The sequence below is a fragment of the Aythya fuligula genome, chromosome 3, assembly GCF_009819795.1.
Source record: "Aythya fuligula isolate bAytFul2 chromosome 3, bAytFul2.pri, whole genome shotgun sequence".
In the NCBI taxonomy this organism is placed as follows: domain Eukaryota; kingdom Metazoa; phylum Chordata; class Aves; order Anseriformes; family Anatidae; genus Aythya; species Aythya fuligula.
In genome coordinates, this window is record NC_045561.1 from 92,088,131 (window position 1) to 92,105,288 (window position 17,158).

At 35.4% G+C, this 17,158-nt stretch overlaps 1 protein-coding gene across 1 annotated transcript in view; it reads left to right on the plus strand.

Moving 5' to 3' along the window:
• KHDRBS2 (KH RNA binding domain containing, signal transduction associated 2) overlaps positions 1-17,158 on the plus strand; it is a 346,168-nt gene that overhangs the window by 170,732 nt on the left and 158,278 nt on the right. The window contains exon 4 of the mRNA XM_032184045.1: positions 4,344-4,490. Coding sequence (XP_032039936.1) covers positions 4,344-4,490 — 147 coding nt within the window. The remainder of the gene's footprint in view (positions 1-4,343; positions 4,491-17,158) is intronic.

A 17,158-nucleotide genomic window follows, 5' to 3' on the forward strand; every position in this document is an offset into this window, starting at 1 on the left:
CTTATAAAACACAGCAGGTGTTTCAAAGTATGTTAGCTTTTATGAGGGAGTGAGCTACAGAGCCATGCCTCAGGCTAAGGGAAGGTGGACTACAACATGTGACAGCCACACTGTGAGACAATAGAAGAGGACAAAGGAAGTCTGAAGCATAGAGAGTGAGAGGAACTGGTTTTAGACATGGAACATAATGCTGTTAATTTGGAGAGACAAGGGAAGCTGCCACTTGATGAAGATCAGGAGTAGGTGGTAATTGGTCACTGGAGGGTGCTGTGCTGAACCAAAGTGGAGTTAAGTATCACCACCCCATAGTAAACAAGAAACAAGATTGGTACAGTCTAAGGCATCATGTTGGGAAGTCCTGTGTTTGTTTGCTGCTGCAGGAGAAGGACAAGACAAGCTAACTTTTCTGACCAGACTGAAGGAGCTGAGGCATCTTCTTCTGTCAGGAGGGTGAAAGGAGCAGAAGGGGATGCTTGCCCTGTCCAGCAAGGGAGTACCCAAATGGGTCAGTTGAGTATCCTGTTACCACCATGTTGGTGTCCCTTCCAGACCTGGCAGTTTCAGCAGCCGATTTCTGCTTTGTAACACCCTGGTCTGGAAATCATTTTGTTTCTCTGGTGTCAAGTTTTCTCCTAGCTAAGAAGTTGTGCTGACAGACCTTGCATGCAAATTCATTTCGAGCTTGTTTACATCTGGAGACCTTAGTGCCTGTAAAAAAAAAAAAAGCACACTGCATCCATCACTGTAAACATATTGTAGATTTTCTCTTTTGTGCAGCTTCACATATCTCTTTTACTGCTATTATTTGTGTCCTCGTGATGAAGATCACATGCAGGCTGAAGCTGAAGCTTAGAATGAATAGCTCTGAATATAGCACTTGAATCCTTCTGTGAAAATGTGAGTTAATTTAAAACTGGGTTCCTTTCTATAGAAAATAGCTTTGCAAAGTGAGCAGGATTCTGGTGTTCAACCTGTGCCTTTGCACCCAGTCACTTGTGAACAGTCACTTTACAGTATCATTTTACATCCCACGAAGTCATGGCAACCACAGGCTCTCCAGGCATCCCACCTGATAGGATTGCAAACTCCAAACTGGAGATATGCTTTGAGGTTCTGGGAGGTATTTTGTTCAGTTCAGGGTTTGCAGATGCCTGTGTGCATATTCAAGTAGATATATAAATACCTGTTTACATCATGCAGTGTGAAATATTCAGAATGGACAGATTCTGTAATTGGGAAGGGAAATCTTATCTCCTGTGTCTTCAAGAGAGTTTGAACAAAGACAAAGATTTCTGACCCTCCTCTGCAATTACTGGTGGAAAATTCACCATTTTTCATCTAATATTTTGAAACCAGCATATGCAAGTTTTCATAGTTTGTAAATGACTGGGCAGACTTAGTAAAAAAAGTATTATTTGTCTGTCTTGGCTGGGCTTTATGATAATCTCATTCACTTTTGCATCACATAGCAGAGAACTTTTCTGTTTAGCTAGGAGTTCTCCTAGTCTTAGTTCAGTATCACCTTGGGTGTTCATTCATTAGTATGAGGTGCAGTTTAGAGAACAAACTGATCATCCCCACTTACTGGTGGGGATAGTTACACCGTGTAGATATCACAGTGTGTGAACTGGATTCCTCTTCTGTATGAAGGTAAACCAAAGGTGGGCTCCAGGTAAGCTCTCTGACTTCTGGTGGAAACTGTTCGTGCAGCCAGCCTACAGCTAGCAGGAAGCAAAATCCTCTGAGGTTCTAGATAAAAAGTAGTGCTGTAGAGCTAGATATAAGTAGTGTGGACTGACCATTTTGCTGTGTGGTTGGATTGTGATACTTGCTAATCGAAGTCCTACAAAGGAATCATCCAACTTCATGTGCTCCTGTGACAGGAGAGCCTGTTTAGCTGTGGTGCACTTAGAAATCTCTATTACCTGGCAGTAGATAAAACTTTCCATATCAGACAAGCGTCTACTCAGCAGTGTGAGTTATGTCTGTTGTTTTGGTTGTTAGATGCCTTTTACTTGATGAATGATTCAATGTAAGGCTATGCTCAGTCCTAAAACACTGAGTCATATTCTCTGGTTTGGGGAAGCAAAGCTTGGAACAGTGCTCATGGTCTATGAGTTCTTACTCTTCAGTATTTTTCCTGAAGTGATTTAATAGCTTCTCTCCTCCTAATGACACACACAGAGATGCAATGAAAGAAGCATTTTCTGACTTATCACCCTTGTAGGAAGAAGTACCATGTGAAAATTCCATCTTTAACTCCAAGCATGCCATGAAAAAGACATCATTAGATATCTTCAGAAAGAAGTGCTGAGGATCTTGCTGCCCCAGCCTGCTGGTGCTAACACCTATAGAAATGATTGCTGAGCAGTAACAGAAAACATGTGTAGAACCTAGGAAAAAGGTTAAAAAAGGTTATAAAATGATGTGCTTTAAAAATTTTTGAGGTTATTGAGATAAGAAAAATGTCATTACCATTATTATTACCATACAAGCATATACATAATTTGCTGTGAGACAGGTCTATGTTATAAAATCATGTTAATTATGTCTTAACTGCAAAAATCCTTATCAAAATAATGAGGCAAATTTAATTTTTGTCTTTTTCTACATTAAAAAATAATAATTTATATTTCTTATGAAATTTGTTGGTAGCATACTCCTAGAAGAAAATTTGGGGAATTTTCTGGTGTTGTTTTTATGAGACCTAAAAAAGTTATATGAAAGAACCTTTGAGCATTTACCAGGATATTTATAAACATAAAAACTTTAAAATTTAATTCTGTTGAAAGACTTCATGTCAAATTATGACAGAAGTTGCAATCAAATATGCAAAAGGTGTTGTAACGTCTCATGATAGACAGTAATATTATGCTCTGGTTCTTGTGGACATTCAATGAGATTTCAGTGGTAAAGCTGTAATGTCAAAGATATTTGAACTGTAGTAAGAGAAAAAATCTTATATTATCTGTACTGATTATCACTTTTAAATTTAAAACAGTTATTTGTATTTTCAACATTTAAAATAAAATTATGGATTACATTTACTGAGTTATGATTTTATCCTAAGTTATCATGCAAAACGTACACTTATGGGGCCAGATCTAGGGTTCTGGAGCTAAAGGATATAACCGTTTTGTATTCAGTGAAAACTCATAAAGTCCTTTGGGCTTTGTCTTCTACTGTAGACAAAACAACTATGCTACAGTAGAGTATTGTTTGAAGCATAGCACTGTGCAAGTATTTTTCATGTGAAGCAATGGCATAAATTAGGTAACACCCACATTATATTAATGCATAATTAAGTAAGTAACAACTGTCATATATTGTTACAGTTTTTATATGTTAGAAATATTAATGCTGAAATAGAATTATTTTAGTATATACTAAGAAGCTATAACTTCTTGACCATTTTTAAGCAAATTAGTATACTTGCTTTCTGTGATTATGTTTTCTATCTATAAAATTAGAATATGCATACATACTTTACTCAAATTTACGTTTCTAAAAATATTTTTGAAGACTGAGCTTTGAACTGATCATATCTTCCACATTTCTTATTGCTGTCATGTATAATGTGTTTTGTTGTCAGAGAAAATAGCATTGACATGATCACTATTTTATATCTTTGCTTTTTATGTATGGGTAACTACTATGAATGCACATTACAGTTTACAATCACAGTCTCAAACTCTTATGCAAAAAAGTGGGTTGAAGATTCAGATCATTGCTCTGACATAAAATAGGATTATTAGGCTCATTTTATAGTTGGAAAACTGGGACCAAAAGGCTGTCAAGATAAACTTAGATGAGGTAAATCTTAGCCAGTGTACACAAGATTGCATAGGTACTGTGTGTCAGAAATGGGACTGAAACTCAAACCTCATGTCTCAGGTAGAAAAACTAGAGCATTTCCTTTAGCAATACTGAAATGCACAATCTACAGATATTCTTTAAATAAATGGAATACTTTCATGAGCTACAGAATTTGTTAAAATGCTCCAGAATTGTTAACTGGATCTTTATTTCATATTTTGTGAACAGCCCAGATTCAAACAGATTAATTCAGCTTTTGCCTTATGGAAGTAATATTTCAGTACTCAGTGCTGGAGTATTTCGCATTTTTTCACTGTGCTGAGTAAAATCTGTTGTAGATGATAATTATGCTGGTTTTATCATTCAAACACTCAAAAAAGATTTTAAATCTTTTAGTGGCTTGTAGTAGACTTTTATTTCTCAAAGGGTTTAAAGTCTACTTATATTATGTCCTTTTGTCATGTTCTCTGTAGATGCTAAATCAGCAGATTCCCAGTTTTAAAAAACAACAACACTCTTTTTCATAGGAGGAAGAACTGAGGAAAAGTGGAGAAGCCAAATATGCACACTTGAGTGACGAGCTCCATGTATTAATTGAAGTGTTTGCTCCACCTGGGGAAGCATATTCTCGTATGAGTCATGCCTTGGAAGAAATAAAGAAATTCCTCGTTCCAGTAAGTGACTTCTAGCATTCTTCTGTGACTGTCTATGGCTTTGCTGCATTGAATTTGTGTCTTCTTTAAGTTCCTTCAGCTCAAGGAAAAAGAAAAAAAAAAAAGCCTGTTGAAGATTCATCTTAGGAAGATGCCAAACAGGCCATTAATTGTCATAGTTGATCCCCTGGTATGTGTTTGGTTTTTTTTTTGTATATATATAGGTAATGATTTATCTAAAGAAGTCAATGAATTTTGTCTGGAGAAAACAGCATGAGCAAAACATTCCTCAGGCTTTAGACTGATGTTTCTGCTCAGACAGCTAGACTTAACTCAGACCACAATTTAGCAATGCTTCATCAGCTAGGAAACACAGAAGCATCCTCTACAGCTGGGAACCTTTTTAGTTCTGGACTCAGTACATCAACTTCTAAAGTATTTACCTGTTGATTTTCACTCAGACTGTCTGAAAATGATTTTCTCCAGTTTTCTACAGCATTCCATGATATTATCATACTTACAATTTGTCCTAGAATTTAAGTAAATGTTGTTTTATATAGTAGAGTTACAGAAGTTATTGTCTGCAGTCTATCCTGAGACTATTAAGCACTATAAATATGTTCAGAACTTGTATTCCTTCAAAAATACATTGGCAACTTATTTCTATTTGAAGTAAACCAACGAAGTTAATAAATGTTCATATGTTTTCATAATAACAGAGGGATTTTTATCACGCCATCACATACCAAGATCAGAGGTGTTCATATTAGGCATACATCTGTTTGCATGACAGAAATTAGACATTTTATTCAGTGAGGAGTTCTTAGCAGGAAGAGGAAAGAAAAATACTTAGAAGCACATTATTTAAATACAGCATTTTAAACATTAATTTTTAGAGCAATGAAACATTTTTAAAGAATACAAAACAAGTAACATAAAATTTACCAAGTGAGTCACAATAAGAAAGCCACTTTTAAAATAGTCTCTTTCAGACTTTCCCATTCCATCTCCTTATACTTCCAGTTAAAAACCACTGATATTAAATATTATTTTAAGTATTCTTACACAGGGAAATAACCATGAGACAAGAAAGCACTTTATTCATGATTTCTGACTTTTCAATTTCTGAACATGCAATACAAAATTAGGTCATTGTCATAATGCTGGCAACACAACATGGAATGATGTTTTGGCAGCAAGTTAATGGTGAGGATCTGCCAAGACATGCCACTGAAATAAAATTTATAGCTAAATTCCAGATGCCTGAAAAGTATGGAATAACATAGTTAAAAATGGTAGCATTGCTGATTACAAAGATTGCCAGCATTTGTCCTTTGGATAAGCCTATTTCCAGTTGTTCACAATTTTGCCAGACTTTAAATTGTTTTTATAAAAGCTTCCTTTTTAAAGATAGCTTTGTATGTCCTCTGTTCTGAAAAGGAGCTACTGCATTATAGCATTACATAGTCACGATGGCCTCCATTTCTATGCCACCTTGATTTTTAACATCTGTTAAAGATTGTCATCTATTGCAGAGCCTGAGAAAATCTATTCTGGGTGAATTAGGGATAGAGATTAGTGAGAGCTTCAAAGTTTGTGGTGTATTGCTGTTTACTATACTCAGAATCTGCCTAAGCATGTATTTTGTGTGACACATTATTTATTGATAAATGTTATATGTATTTTCCATCACAAACATAACTGCTGAACTGGAAGAAATACAAAATCAGGTTCTTTGTTATAAGAGTTTGAACTCAGTTGGCAGTGGCAATAATCACTCTAAACAAGTAACAATCATACTTTATGACTTGTTTGTTTGTTTTATCCCCTCTGCTTCATTTCAGATTTACAGCAATTTACAAAGCAATTATTAACTGGCTGGTTACAACATGTGTCAAGGGGTTTACAATCAAAAAGCTTGCATGAGATAATTTCCTTTTTGTTCCCTATTTACAGCATCTCTTGAATTTGTTTTATGATGTTTTGTTGTTTATTGTGAGAAACACTCCGTAGCCAATAACTTAGGCTCAGGCGAGGATCACAGTGAAGTAGTAATTTATTCGCGATTGCAATGGCGGGCGCCCCACAAGCAGGAGAGAGCGCATCTACTAGTTCCAGAACACAGTTTATATACCTTTTAATGGCAGGACCCTCCCCTGTTTCCCCACTGAGTGGGTAATCCAGATTCACAATCTATCTGATGCTTCACAAACAATGCATGGCCTTCAGTCGCCGGCCTGTTAAATTTCAAATTTCTTTTGACATTTTTACTGCTTGAAGTGGTAATGTTTCTTCACTTATCTGACTTGACTTGACACCATGATTTTCACCTAATTGTCCTAAGGAGTCTGATTGTCTGCATTTTACAAGGTCGCCTGCTAAACTTTCTTATCACTGTAAGCATATCTCAGTACCACATTCTCTCCTTCTAAACAATGTAACTCTGCAAAAACAACATTTCTATTCCCACATTTATAAGACCTAATTTATTGCAGCAGTGAATATCAGAATTTCATTACAGGGATGAAAGCAGTAGAACCTAACAGTTTTATTTATACCAAATCAAGAATGTAATAAACTATTCAAATGAGTTTTCACATTGCATATGAATATTTTTAAATTTAAGTGAAATATTATCGTCAGAAATTACATTGATTGTGTCAGTAAGATGTAAGGACATTTTCATACTTACATCTTAATGAGACTTAATTTTTAAACAAATACCTAGAAAACACAACAAAAAAAAAAAAAAGAAAGAAAAAAAAAAGGGGGGGGGGGGATAATAAAAAAAAAAATAACGGTTTATTAACTGAAGCAAAATTATAAGGAACTAGTACTTCCAATTTAAATTGGATTATTTAAGTTTCCATCTTGTCCAAGAACAGCATTGAAATTTTTACTTGTCAAGGTTTCACCTCAAAGTTGGAGGCAGAAAACAATTACCACAGTTTATACCGGCTCTTCCAAATGTGAATACATTTCAAAGTCACAAGTGGCTCAGCCTCAGGTGGTGTTTTGGGATCCCTCCAACTGGCATTTAAATGAATGATTGAACCCAGGATGTTTGCAGCGTTCAGTAGTTCAGTGACTGACAAGCTTTTAAAACCAAGCTGCTACCTTTACTGTCTGCTGCTTCTGTTTTGCAAATGGTGTAAGGTCTGCATGGAAGCCACACTCAGGACTTTTCTACCTGGTGAATAAGGTTTATTTTGCAACTGACTTTGCAGGATTATTTATTTTTTTATTTTTTAAGAAGAACTTTGGCTTTTGGAGGTGTGGGGAAATCTTATTTACATATATTAGCTAGAGATAATGCTCTGTTATATTTTGATGTTTAGTCTTAATATGAAATGTTGCTTATAATAGAAATATGATAGGTCAAAAGAGTAAATGGAATTAGAGTTTTGAAATACAACTGCCTAATGCCTAATGTCTTTTTTTTTTTTTTTTTTGGGGGGGGGGCAACCTAGTAAAAATTAAGACCAAAATGTGCTCCATAAAGTCTAGGTTTTAGTATCGCATTTGTACTGATTTTAACATAATGTAAGTTAGCCAGCATTAACAATGTGGAAAGTATAAACAGTAGAGACTAAAGGCTCTTTTTGTTGTTGTCTGTTTGTTTTCCATAAAACTTAAATTTCTCACATAGTTGCGTGGCTTCAGGAGCTATGGCTTAAAAAGCAGAACTGTAAGCCTTTAAATGTTGACAACTTGATCATTTTGAGCTTCTTTGTTTTCACAGAGAAATAAATATTCCCAGAGTCCTCTACCTGTGAACAGTCTTAACCAGACAGCTTTAGGGCCTAGAAGGGATGAGAGTGCAGGAAAAGTGGAAAGGATTGCTCTGGGACAGCTGGGGTTAGGAGCTGGGTTTAAGTGCTTTCAGAGATAGTGCAAACCTGAGAGCTGAGGTCCAGGATTGAAGAATAAAGAGTTGGGATTACCAGATGGCCATCCTTTCTGGACACCCAATAAGCTCCCCAGTCATTGAGAGTAGAGAGGAGTGCTCTAGCTGGCCTTTTTTGAGCTGATTTTATCTTGATTTTTCCTCAAATACTAGATTTTGGGTATTCTTACAAGTATTATAACTTTTGTCATTATGCTCCATGCACAACCTGTTTTATTTGGTTTGACTTGTGCAAGGGGGTTGGAACAGATGACCTCCAGAGGTCCTATCCAACCTCAACCATTCTGTGATTTTGTGAACTTACTCCACAGACAGATGTATTTTGCAGATTCACCTCTATGGCCTGCACAGATTTCATAAAATCATTTGGTGTCTGACAATCCTCTACTTGTGACCCCAGACTGGATGGCATCTAGGTCTAAGAGAGGAACCTGAGGCTGATGATTTGTCTCCGTACTTCAGAACAGGATCCAGGGTCAGTGAACTAAAAGGGGAAATATTTAAAATGCCCAATTAAGGAGATGGAACAGCTTAGAAGCTTTTCTTGCTCTGCTGATTTTGAAAAGTTCATATCTAGTAAATGTTATTTTAAAATTTCTTCACCATTAATGAGAAATGAAATGCTATATAATTCTCATCTGATATGACTACATCATTCTACTTTTACACCCAAATATGGAACAAATATATTTTCTGAACAAGTTAACATTTGTGTATAGTAAAGGACTAAGTACCACCTTTAGGGCTTTTGTGCTTCCTAATGTGCTTTTGTTTTGTTTTGTTTTTCCTGATAATCACTTTTATCCCTGTAAGCAGTGCATTTTTGTTTGACACAGTTAGCATCCCTTGAGACTAGGAGGGAAGCAGATACTGATCACTCATTTTATGTGTGAGTACTCTGTAATAGTGAGCTATTATGTAAAGGGTAGGGTGCAGCTGGCGTGCCATGACCACTTTAAAAACATTGTTTACAACTGTGTGGTCAGCTGATCAGGAATTGAACCAATTACCACTTTCAGAGCTACTATTCAATTTATTTGTCTTCATGCATTTTCCTAGTCTATTATATCAGCTTTAAATTGACACACCCTGGCAACACTGAAGGACTAGGAATAAATCCATGGTCACTTAATGCATTTCAGTTGATGATCTCTTGTGATCATCTGGCTGTACACTTTTTTTTTTTTTTTTTTTTTAGTATGTTGATCAGATCAGACTCATCAGAAGATTTAGGGAGAGCTGCAGTCTGCTCCCAGGGTGCTGGGAGCCCATCAGCTCTTCAGTCTTCCTAACTAAATATGGAAAATTATTGAGGAAAAAGAGCCTTTCAGTAAAACAGTAAAATACTAATTTCCTACTAACGTTATTTATAATAAAACTTGATGTAGAGGAAAAAAATAAAAAGAGGGATTTGAAGGCAATTGAAAACAGACTTTGATACTAGTTTCTTTCAGTGGAAAGAATTAAATAATTTGGAAGTAGTTTAATTCTCTGAAGGCCTTTCTCTAGCTAATGTCTCAAAAGAACTTGTTTAACTTCCAACATACATTTCCTCTGTGTATACACAGGAACTCATATGCACTACAAACCAAAGTTGCTAATGATCTATTATGCTGTGTTGTGCTGGCTATATTGCCATATATACAGCACACAATGCGATGTTTTGACTGTTTCCTAACAAGTATACAGAAGTATATGACATTTATTTTGCTCATTTTTGTTAGTCATCTGAGTTCCTTCTGTGCTACAGTACAGTATAAAATCTCTATTTACATACTATTTCACACTCTGTGGTTTTGTAATCTTACTTTTGTTTCTAAATAAGCTATATTATCACTTTTTATTTTCAGTCTTCTTGTCCTATTTCAGAGATATCTCAACAGGCTAAATACTTCTGTAACTATGGCAGTGAGCAGCAGCACAGCTTCATTCCTAAGAATAGACATCTTTCATATTCTTCAAAGTAAATAATTTATACTTGCACATTCTGCAAATGTACTTGCATATTAAGTACAGTAATTATTTAAAAACTGCGATAAGGAAATTATTTGAGCAGCTGTCTAGCTTTGCTATGAGTTCTGTTTTCATACTGTGCAACATCTCTGGTAATTTTATGTACAAGTTTTTTTTTTTAATTGAGGAAAAATTTTTTAGAGATTCTGCTGAGCCCTAAAATGTCATATAGCACTTTACCTATTCACATCTTTTTTTAACTGATATTGCCTATTTACGATCAGATTACTATAAGTATGTTTAAACACATGTGTACTCAAGAGAGGTGTAATAACTTATGGACAATGGCTGTTGACTTTTTACAAATGAAGGAGTTTTTATGAACATGATACTGGCTGGTCTGGCAGCATGCTGGGCAGCACTGAAGCTGCATAATTTAGATAACCCATTTTAATTTTGAATAAAATAAACTTAAAGCTATCCCTCAGAGTGAAGTTTTGAGGGGAGAGATGTACACGAAATTTATACAGATGACCTTTTTAATTGAAAATTAAGCTACAGTGTCTTTTAAGCTACAGTGTCTTTCAACTGACTTTTTATGTGCTTACTGATGCAAAATATAGACTGCTGATATTACTTCTCCTGTGAAGCTATAAAATGGAGAGCAAAACAAAAAGCATGCAGTTCCTCACACATCTGAAACAACAAATGTAATGTGCTCTGTGCACAAATGTTTTTAAACATGTGGTGATGAGTCAGTTGCCTGTTGGCCTACCAGACCTACAGACATCTTTTAACTAGGTTTAGTTCCACAGCTGCTTCAGGTGGCCCAGAATTCACCACTTCAGGTCTGCTTCAAGGGTTGATACTCCTAAATGGATTAAGGTCTTTTTAGATATTCCAGAGACATAGTTAGTCTGTGAAAGCAATCCCTTGGTGGTCTTGCTCTGTCACACAATGGAATCAATATAAAAGCATGTTCTTACTGCTGGAGCCAGCCCATTGCTTTGCCTTTCAGATTAATTAGAAATGTTAACCTGACTGGGTGATCTACCCCAATCATTGATCTGAGTGTATTACTGAGACATGGCTGTAGTTTAGACATATCTATGACTCGCTTGGTGAGTGAGTACTCATAAGCAGTTTCATGGTCTTGTCTTACTGCTAGCTGTTGTTAGGGTGCAGGTTTTTCACCAGTGACAGATCAGAAGCAATGGTGTGGATGTAGGTGATAAAATTCATGCAGAGAGATTTGAAACCTATAGCACTAGTCCCAGTTTCTCAACAGCAGTAATAGCTAGGTTTGTAACATTCAGCAAGAACTTGGCTATGGTATTACACGTTAAACTGTACAAACCTCTTCACCTCAGAGAGACCCACATACCCTTCAATGCATCTGTCATTTCATTTTAGAAATGGTACAAATTTTGCCCATCTCATCAATGGCAATAAAGACATTGGACTAAATAAAGTCCAATGGATATTGGACTTGGTGAAGAGGCTGCATTTTCATGGCCTTAAAATAAAATTGCATCTAGTTTTATGTAAAAGTAGACATGAAAAATGTATGTAAATACTTGTTTTCTTCATGCAATAATTACTTTGTAATGATGACAAAAATGACATGCAAAATGCCATTGTGTGTTGCATCATGTATATTTGTGGGTTTTTTTAGCCACCAATATGAGTAAAGAAAAGGAAAATATTGGAGTTATAGACATGAGACTGGAAGCAAAAAGATACGAGGTGTTTATTTTGGCTTCTTGAAAAATTGGGAGGATTGTTTATTTTGTTTTGCTTGTGTATTTTTTAGAGTGGGAGGTTGAGGGGGAAGGTTTTGGTGACATTTTAAAGACTGTATCTTTTTTTTTAAATATATAACAAAGGTCAGTATAGCCAATTCTGATGATGCCTAGTTATGGTTGCTCAGGAAAGCATAAAAGAAAAAGCACAAATGCAGAGTAATCTTTCCTCTATTGTGTTCTTTCAGCTTCCAGCAGTCAAAAATTGAATCTTTTCAAGGTTACATCTATGCCATCCTGCCTTTATACCCTTGGTAGATTTGTTTCCGACTCTCTGAGCTTGTCAATTGTTGTTGTTTGTTTGTGTTATGTCATTGTTGTTTGTGGCTTGTTTTTTTTTTTTTTTTTTTTTTTTTTTTAACCTTAATTAATTTTTTGGCAATGAGTTTGACTGTTTAATTACACATTGTGTGTAAAAAGAGGAAGCAGCCTTTTTATTTTTGTTTTTGTTTTAAACCAGCTGCTTAATACTTCATGAGCACCCTCATCTTAATGCATAGTTAAAAGCAATGGATAGTTTCACACCATTCAGCACGTTTCTCTGGTTTTTCTCTTTTTTGTGCCCCTCATCTTTTCATGTACAGAAGCTGTGAGGTACCTCTGATCAGTGACATACTATCCTTTGAACTTCTTTCAGTAGTTTCCTTAGTTTACCTCTTATTTTCTTTTAAGGATAAAATGGCTAGGACATCATATGATAGACTCTTCTCAGTAGAAGCAGCAGCATACTTCTGAAATGGATCCTGTGATATTTTCTGGTTTAGTGTCAGGATTTATTCTATTACTGTCTAGCATTCTTCCTGTTTGCACTAATTTTTTGCACTAATCTGATGTTTTCAGAATGCCATTTGTTTAAAAAAATAAAATAATCCCTGGCATCTATCTTGAATGATAATAATTCATTTAGCACCATTTACTTTCAGTATTATGATATCTATCAATACTTTAGTTTAATTATTGTCATGTGCATTATTTTGCATTTATCAATACTCATTTTTTCTGTCATTTTTATTTCTAATCATTCAGCATAATGAGATATTTCATCTTTTTTTTTTTTTTTTGCAATAACCTTTAGATTTCATTGTGCTGAATAACTTTCAATGAAATGCTGTCATTTCAGTATTTGTTTTTTTAGATAATTCATAGATACCAGGAGTAAAACAGATTTTTAGAATCACCACAATCACCCTCCCTCAGAGGGAAAAATAAAGAAGCCCACTATTCCTAATCTTCTTTCTCTTATAATCAATTGCAGAACTATTAAGCAATAAGACGACCTCTCTTGCCTTCTGACAACTTTTGCTGTGACTGATGACAGTTTGGATATCCATCTGTGGAGGTCCATTTTAAAAAAAAAAGGTGTCTCATTTGCTCTGTGCCATATTACACACCAGTTCAGAAACTTTCTGTGTGAAGGATAAAGGATGAAGGATATGAAGCATATAAATGAAGGATACATCCATAGATGTATTCCTGATGTTTTGAAAGGTTTAAAGTTTCATAAAGGCAAGGAATAATATGATCAAATGTCACTAGGATAAGAAATTTTAAATGAAAAATTAAGTTAAAATATAAATTCTTTAAATATGATTGGTTGACTATGAAAAGTCTTCTAGAGAAAAACAATAACTTCAGTGAATTGTGGTTTTGGTTCAGCCTCAATGATGAAGCAAAGGCAACAACTTATAAACAATTTGTATATAGAAATTAGAGAAAGTTGCAGAAGACAGATTAATAGCAATTAAAGTTGGTGAAATAAAAATTTCACATTTAATTGAATTCATAGTAGTAACAGAAATATGGGACCAGCAATGCAATGATAATATGAATGAGTTTGAAAAACGTTAGAAATAGAAGCAACCCTGAAAAAGATGTATAAACCTCAGTCCCTAGAGATGCTAACTTTATGGTTAATGATACAGAAAAGGCAGAAAGTTTCCATAAATACCAGTTGTGCAGCTGGAAAAATGTAGGATGATATACTTGCATCTTACAGGAATGATGCAATACTTTGCAGCACGGTAATGCCAATTTTAAGAAAACCCATTCAGAAAAAATGGAATACTAGAGAAAAGTCGTGGTATGCTAGTCTTAGTTTAAGGTGCAGTGGAGCTAATAAGGCTGATTTTTAATGATTTCAGGTCTCCTATCTAGATTTTTGGGGTTCATAATGTGTTCTTTGACTGAAACTTCTATGTGATTCAAATTTTCACAGCACTTGCAAACTGTGGATTTTTTTTATTTGAGGCTTGACCTTATGTTCACATTTGTCCTTTAGTAAGGGCATTGACAGTATCTTCCTCACCCTTCTGGATGACCCCTTTCATGGGCAGGACTCACTTCTTTAGGACTACTGGACATATGACAGATATAGTTGGAATTAACCAATGAGTCAAAAGTTAACTGGTTTGGAAATACAAGGAGTCAATTAAAAATGTGGCCAGTGAAAAGAAAAACTTGCACTAGCAGAATGACACAGGTAATTACATGGTGACCAGCCTGACAGAAGTCATTCATAAAATAATTGGGAAAGATTGCAACTAATGAAAATTTGAGAAAGGTATTTAACCTCTAGTTTTATGTTTTTATGGCTTTATAAATATTAATTTATCAACAAATCTGATTTCATGTTCAATGAGAAATTTTGCTGATAAAATCACGTTAGATATTTTAGTGACACCTGATATTCCTATAAAAAGATATCACTTGTACAATGTTATTGACACGGGTAATAATCTTTTCTAATAAGAAAGTTTCTGTAAATAGTTGTCTGTAGCAGTTTTCTTACAGAGTTGTTATATGAAACACCTTAGTTTATCAGTCCTGGTTTTTATACCAGATTTTAAAGATGGAGATTCGCTTCTGATTTTAGATTATTTCATTTCAACATATTCCTCTCTCAACAAAGCAAGTTCCTCTGGGTGAGACCTACAGAGGGGTACAGTTGTCTCAATAATCAGACTTTATACTGAGTAGGTGAAGAGACTTCCAGGTTGAGGGTGATGCCTCACAGCGAATGCCCAGCCATCAGCCTGCTTATGTTAACAAGTAAAACATACTGAGAAAAAAGGATGTATCTTATATGCTGCCTCCCAGATAGATTTAGTCACATAGTTTAAGAAAGTATAAGGAGTTACTTACTATGTATCTCCAGCTAGGAAAGGAACTTAACAGTAGTAAGCTAGGAAAGGAACTTAACAGGAGATGAATCACTCTCTGGAGTTGCCCGTAGTGACTGCAGAAGGGAAACCAGTGGTGACTTAGATTTAAACAAAATGAAAGTCTCATGGGTAACTAAGCCTTTTTAGAGAAAGTGTCTGCGAAACATAATCTTTCTGAAGAGTCATACCAAGTGTGTTGATCACCTCTAAACTGTGGTGATTGGTTTTGTTCAGAGATAGCTAGAGGAGTAAGGCAGTCTGGTACCAGGTGCTATAAATGGGAGTCAATTAGGAGTGATGGGGCAGAATATCCCTTGTGGATGGACATGGGAGATCATTCAGAAGGGAAGGCTAAGGGCGGCAGCAGAAGCATGAAAGGCATCTTTAAGAAAAATATCACCTATTTCTTATATAAGTGACTTCAGTAGAGTTACTCTACCTGCTTATTTGCTTTTTTCTCTTATCTATTTGAAAACTCTTTGATGTGTGCAGTTTATGACCTTTATGACCTGTATGACCTTTAGGGAGTTACAGCACTATTGAAAATCTGAGATTTTAGAGCCAGAATTGAGGAAGGGAGACATTTTTGGAAGCTGTGTGGCAAGCTAGGCAGGATCTGTGACTATTTGTCATTAAGGTATGTGGCTACATTTCTGCTTATATTGCATACTTACCACAGAGTGACTGCAAATAGTGAAAAGGCTTAATTTTTGGAATTATCCAAATTTATTATCCAAAATTATCCAAAAGACTTTTTTTCTGCTCTTGCATACTTTCTTAAAATGAAAGAGAATTTTGAACAGTAGTTGACCCAGGGCTGTTAATTAGGCTGTTAGATTAGCATTTAATGTATGGACATGCACTGTTCAGGAATTGTCAGTGAGTAATTTTGTCAGAGGGTAATTTTGTCCAGCTAGCAAGGGTTTTAAAAGGTCATAGAAAGCTTTGCAGGAATAAATAAATAAATTCTTAGAGTGACAATTAATAGTTGGTCATTGTTTACTTACTTGCTTTACATGATTATTCACTTCCTGTAAAGTAACAAATAGTGCTTTGTTCTAAAGACAATATTTCTGAGTTGATTTAACCTAGTCATAAAGCCCTAATATGTAGGATTTCCTTAGGCGTCATTCACACACCATGGGCCACCATGTTAAAACAGATGGGGAAGAGTGATCAAGGGTGCAGAACAACAGTAGATATAGCAGGTTCAGGAAACAAGAACTATTATCTCAGAATGACTAAGAAAATCCTCTTAATATTAAAAAAAAAAGGAGGGGGGAGCAATTACATATGCAAAGTGGTGCTAAGTAACATGATAGTCAGGCACAATCTCTGCCCAGTTATTATCCTTAAAATGATCAGTTGAAAATCAGTGCAAGGAACCAATGCTAAAATGAACAAAGATTTTGCTCTGATTCTAATTGAGATTTCCGTCTATAAACACATAAGAAAGACAGATTGTGCCTTGGGTATTGGCTAGTCTACACTTTTCTGAGTATCTTTCTCTGAAAAGCACTTAATAGATTTATGTCAGCCTATAAAAAAAAAAAAAAAAATGCATCCAGGGTAGGAGCTTGGATGCAAAACTCCAAATGGGTACAGTTAAAAACAGAGATGATATAAAGCCCTGAAACTATTTTGTGTAATGGGAATCCTGAAATCTGCTCGACTATGGCATTTTTAATGTGGTACACTGATTCATATTGTAAAACAGCATGAGTCCCAGATATGCTATTGCATACCTGCATGAAAATGTAGTTTTGCCCTGTCCATCTGTCTCTGTGTGAATATGTTGCAGTATGTTTAAGAGATCTCCATTTTAATTTGATTAATCAGTCATCACTCAGAACTCAACTTTTTGCA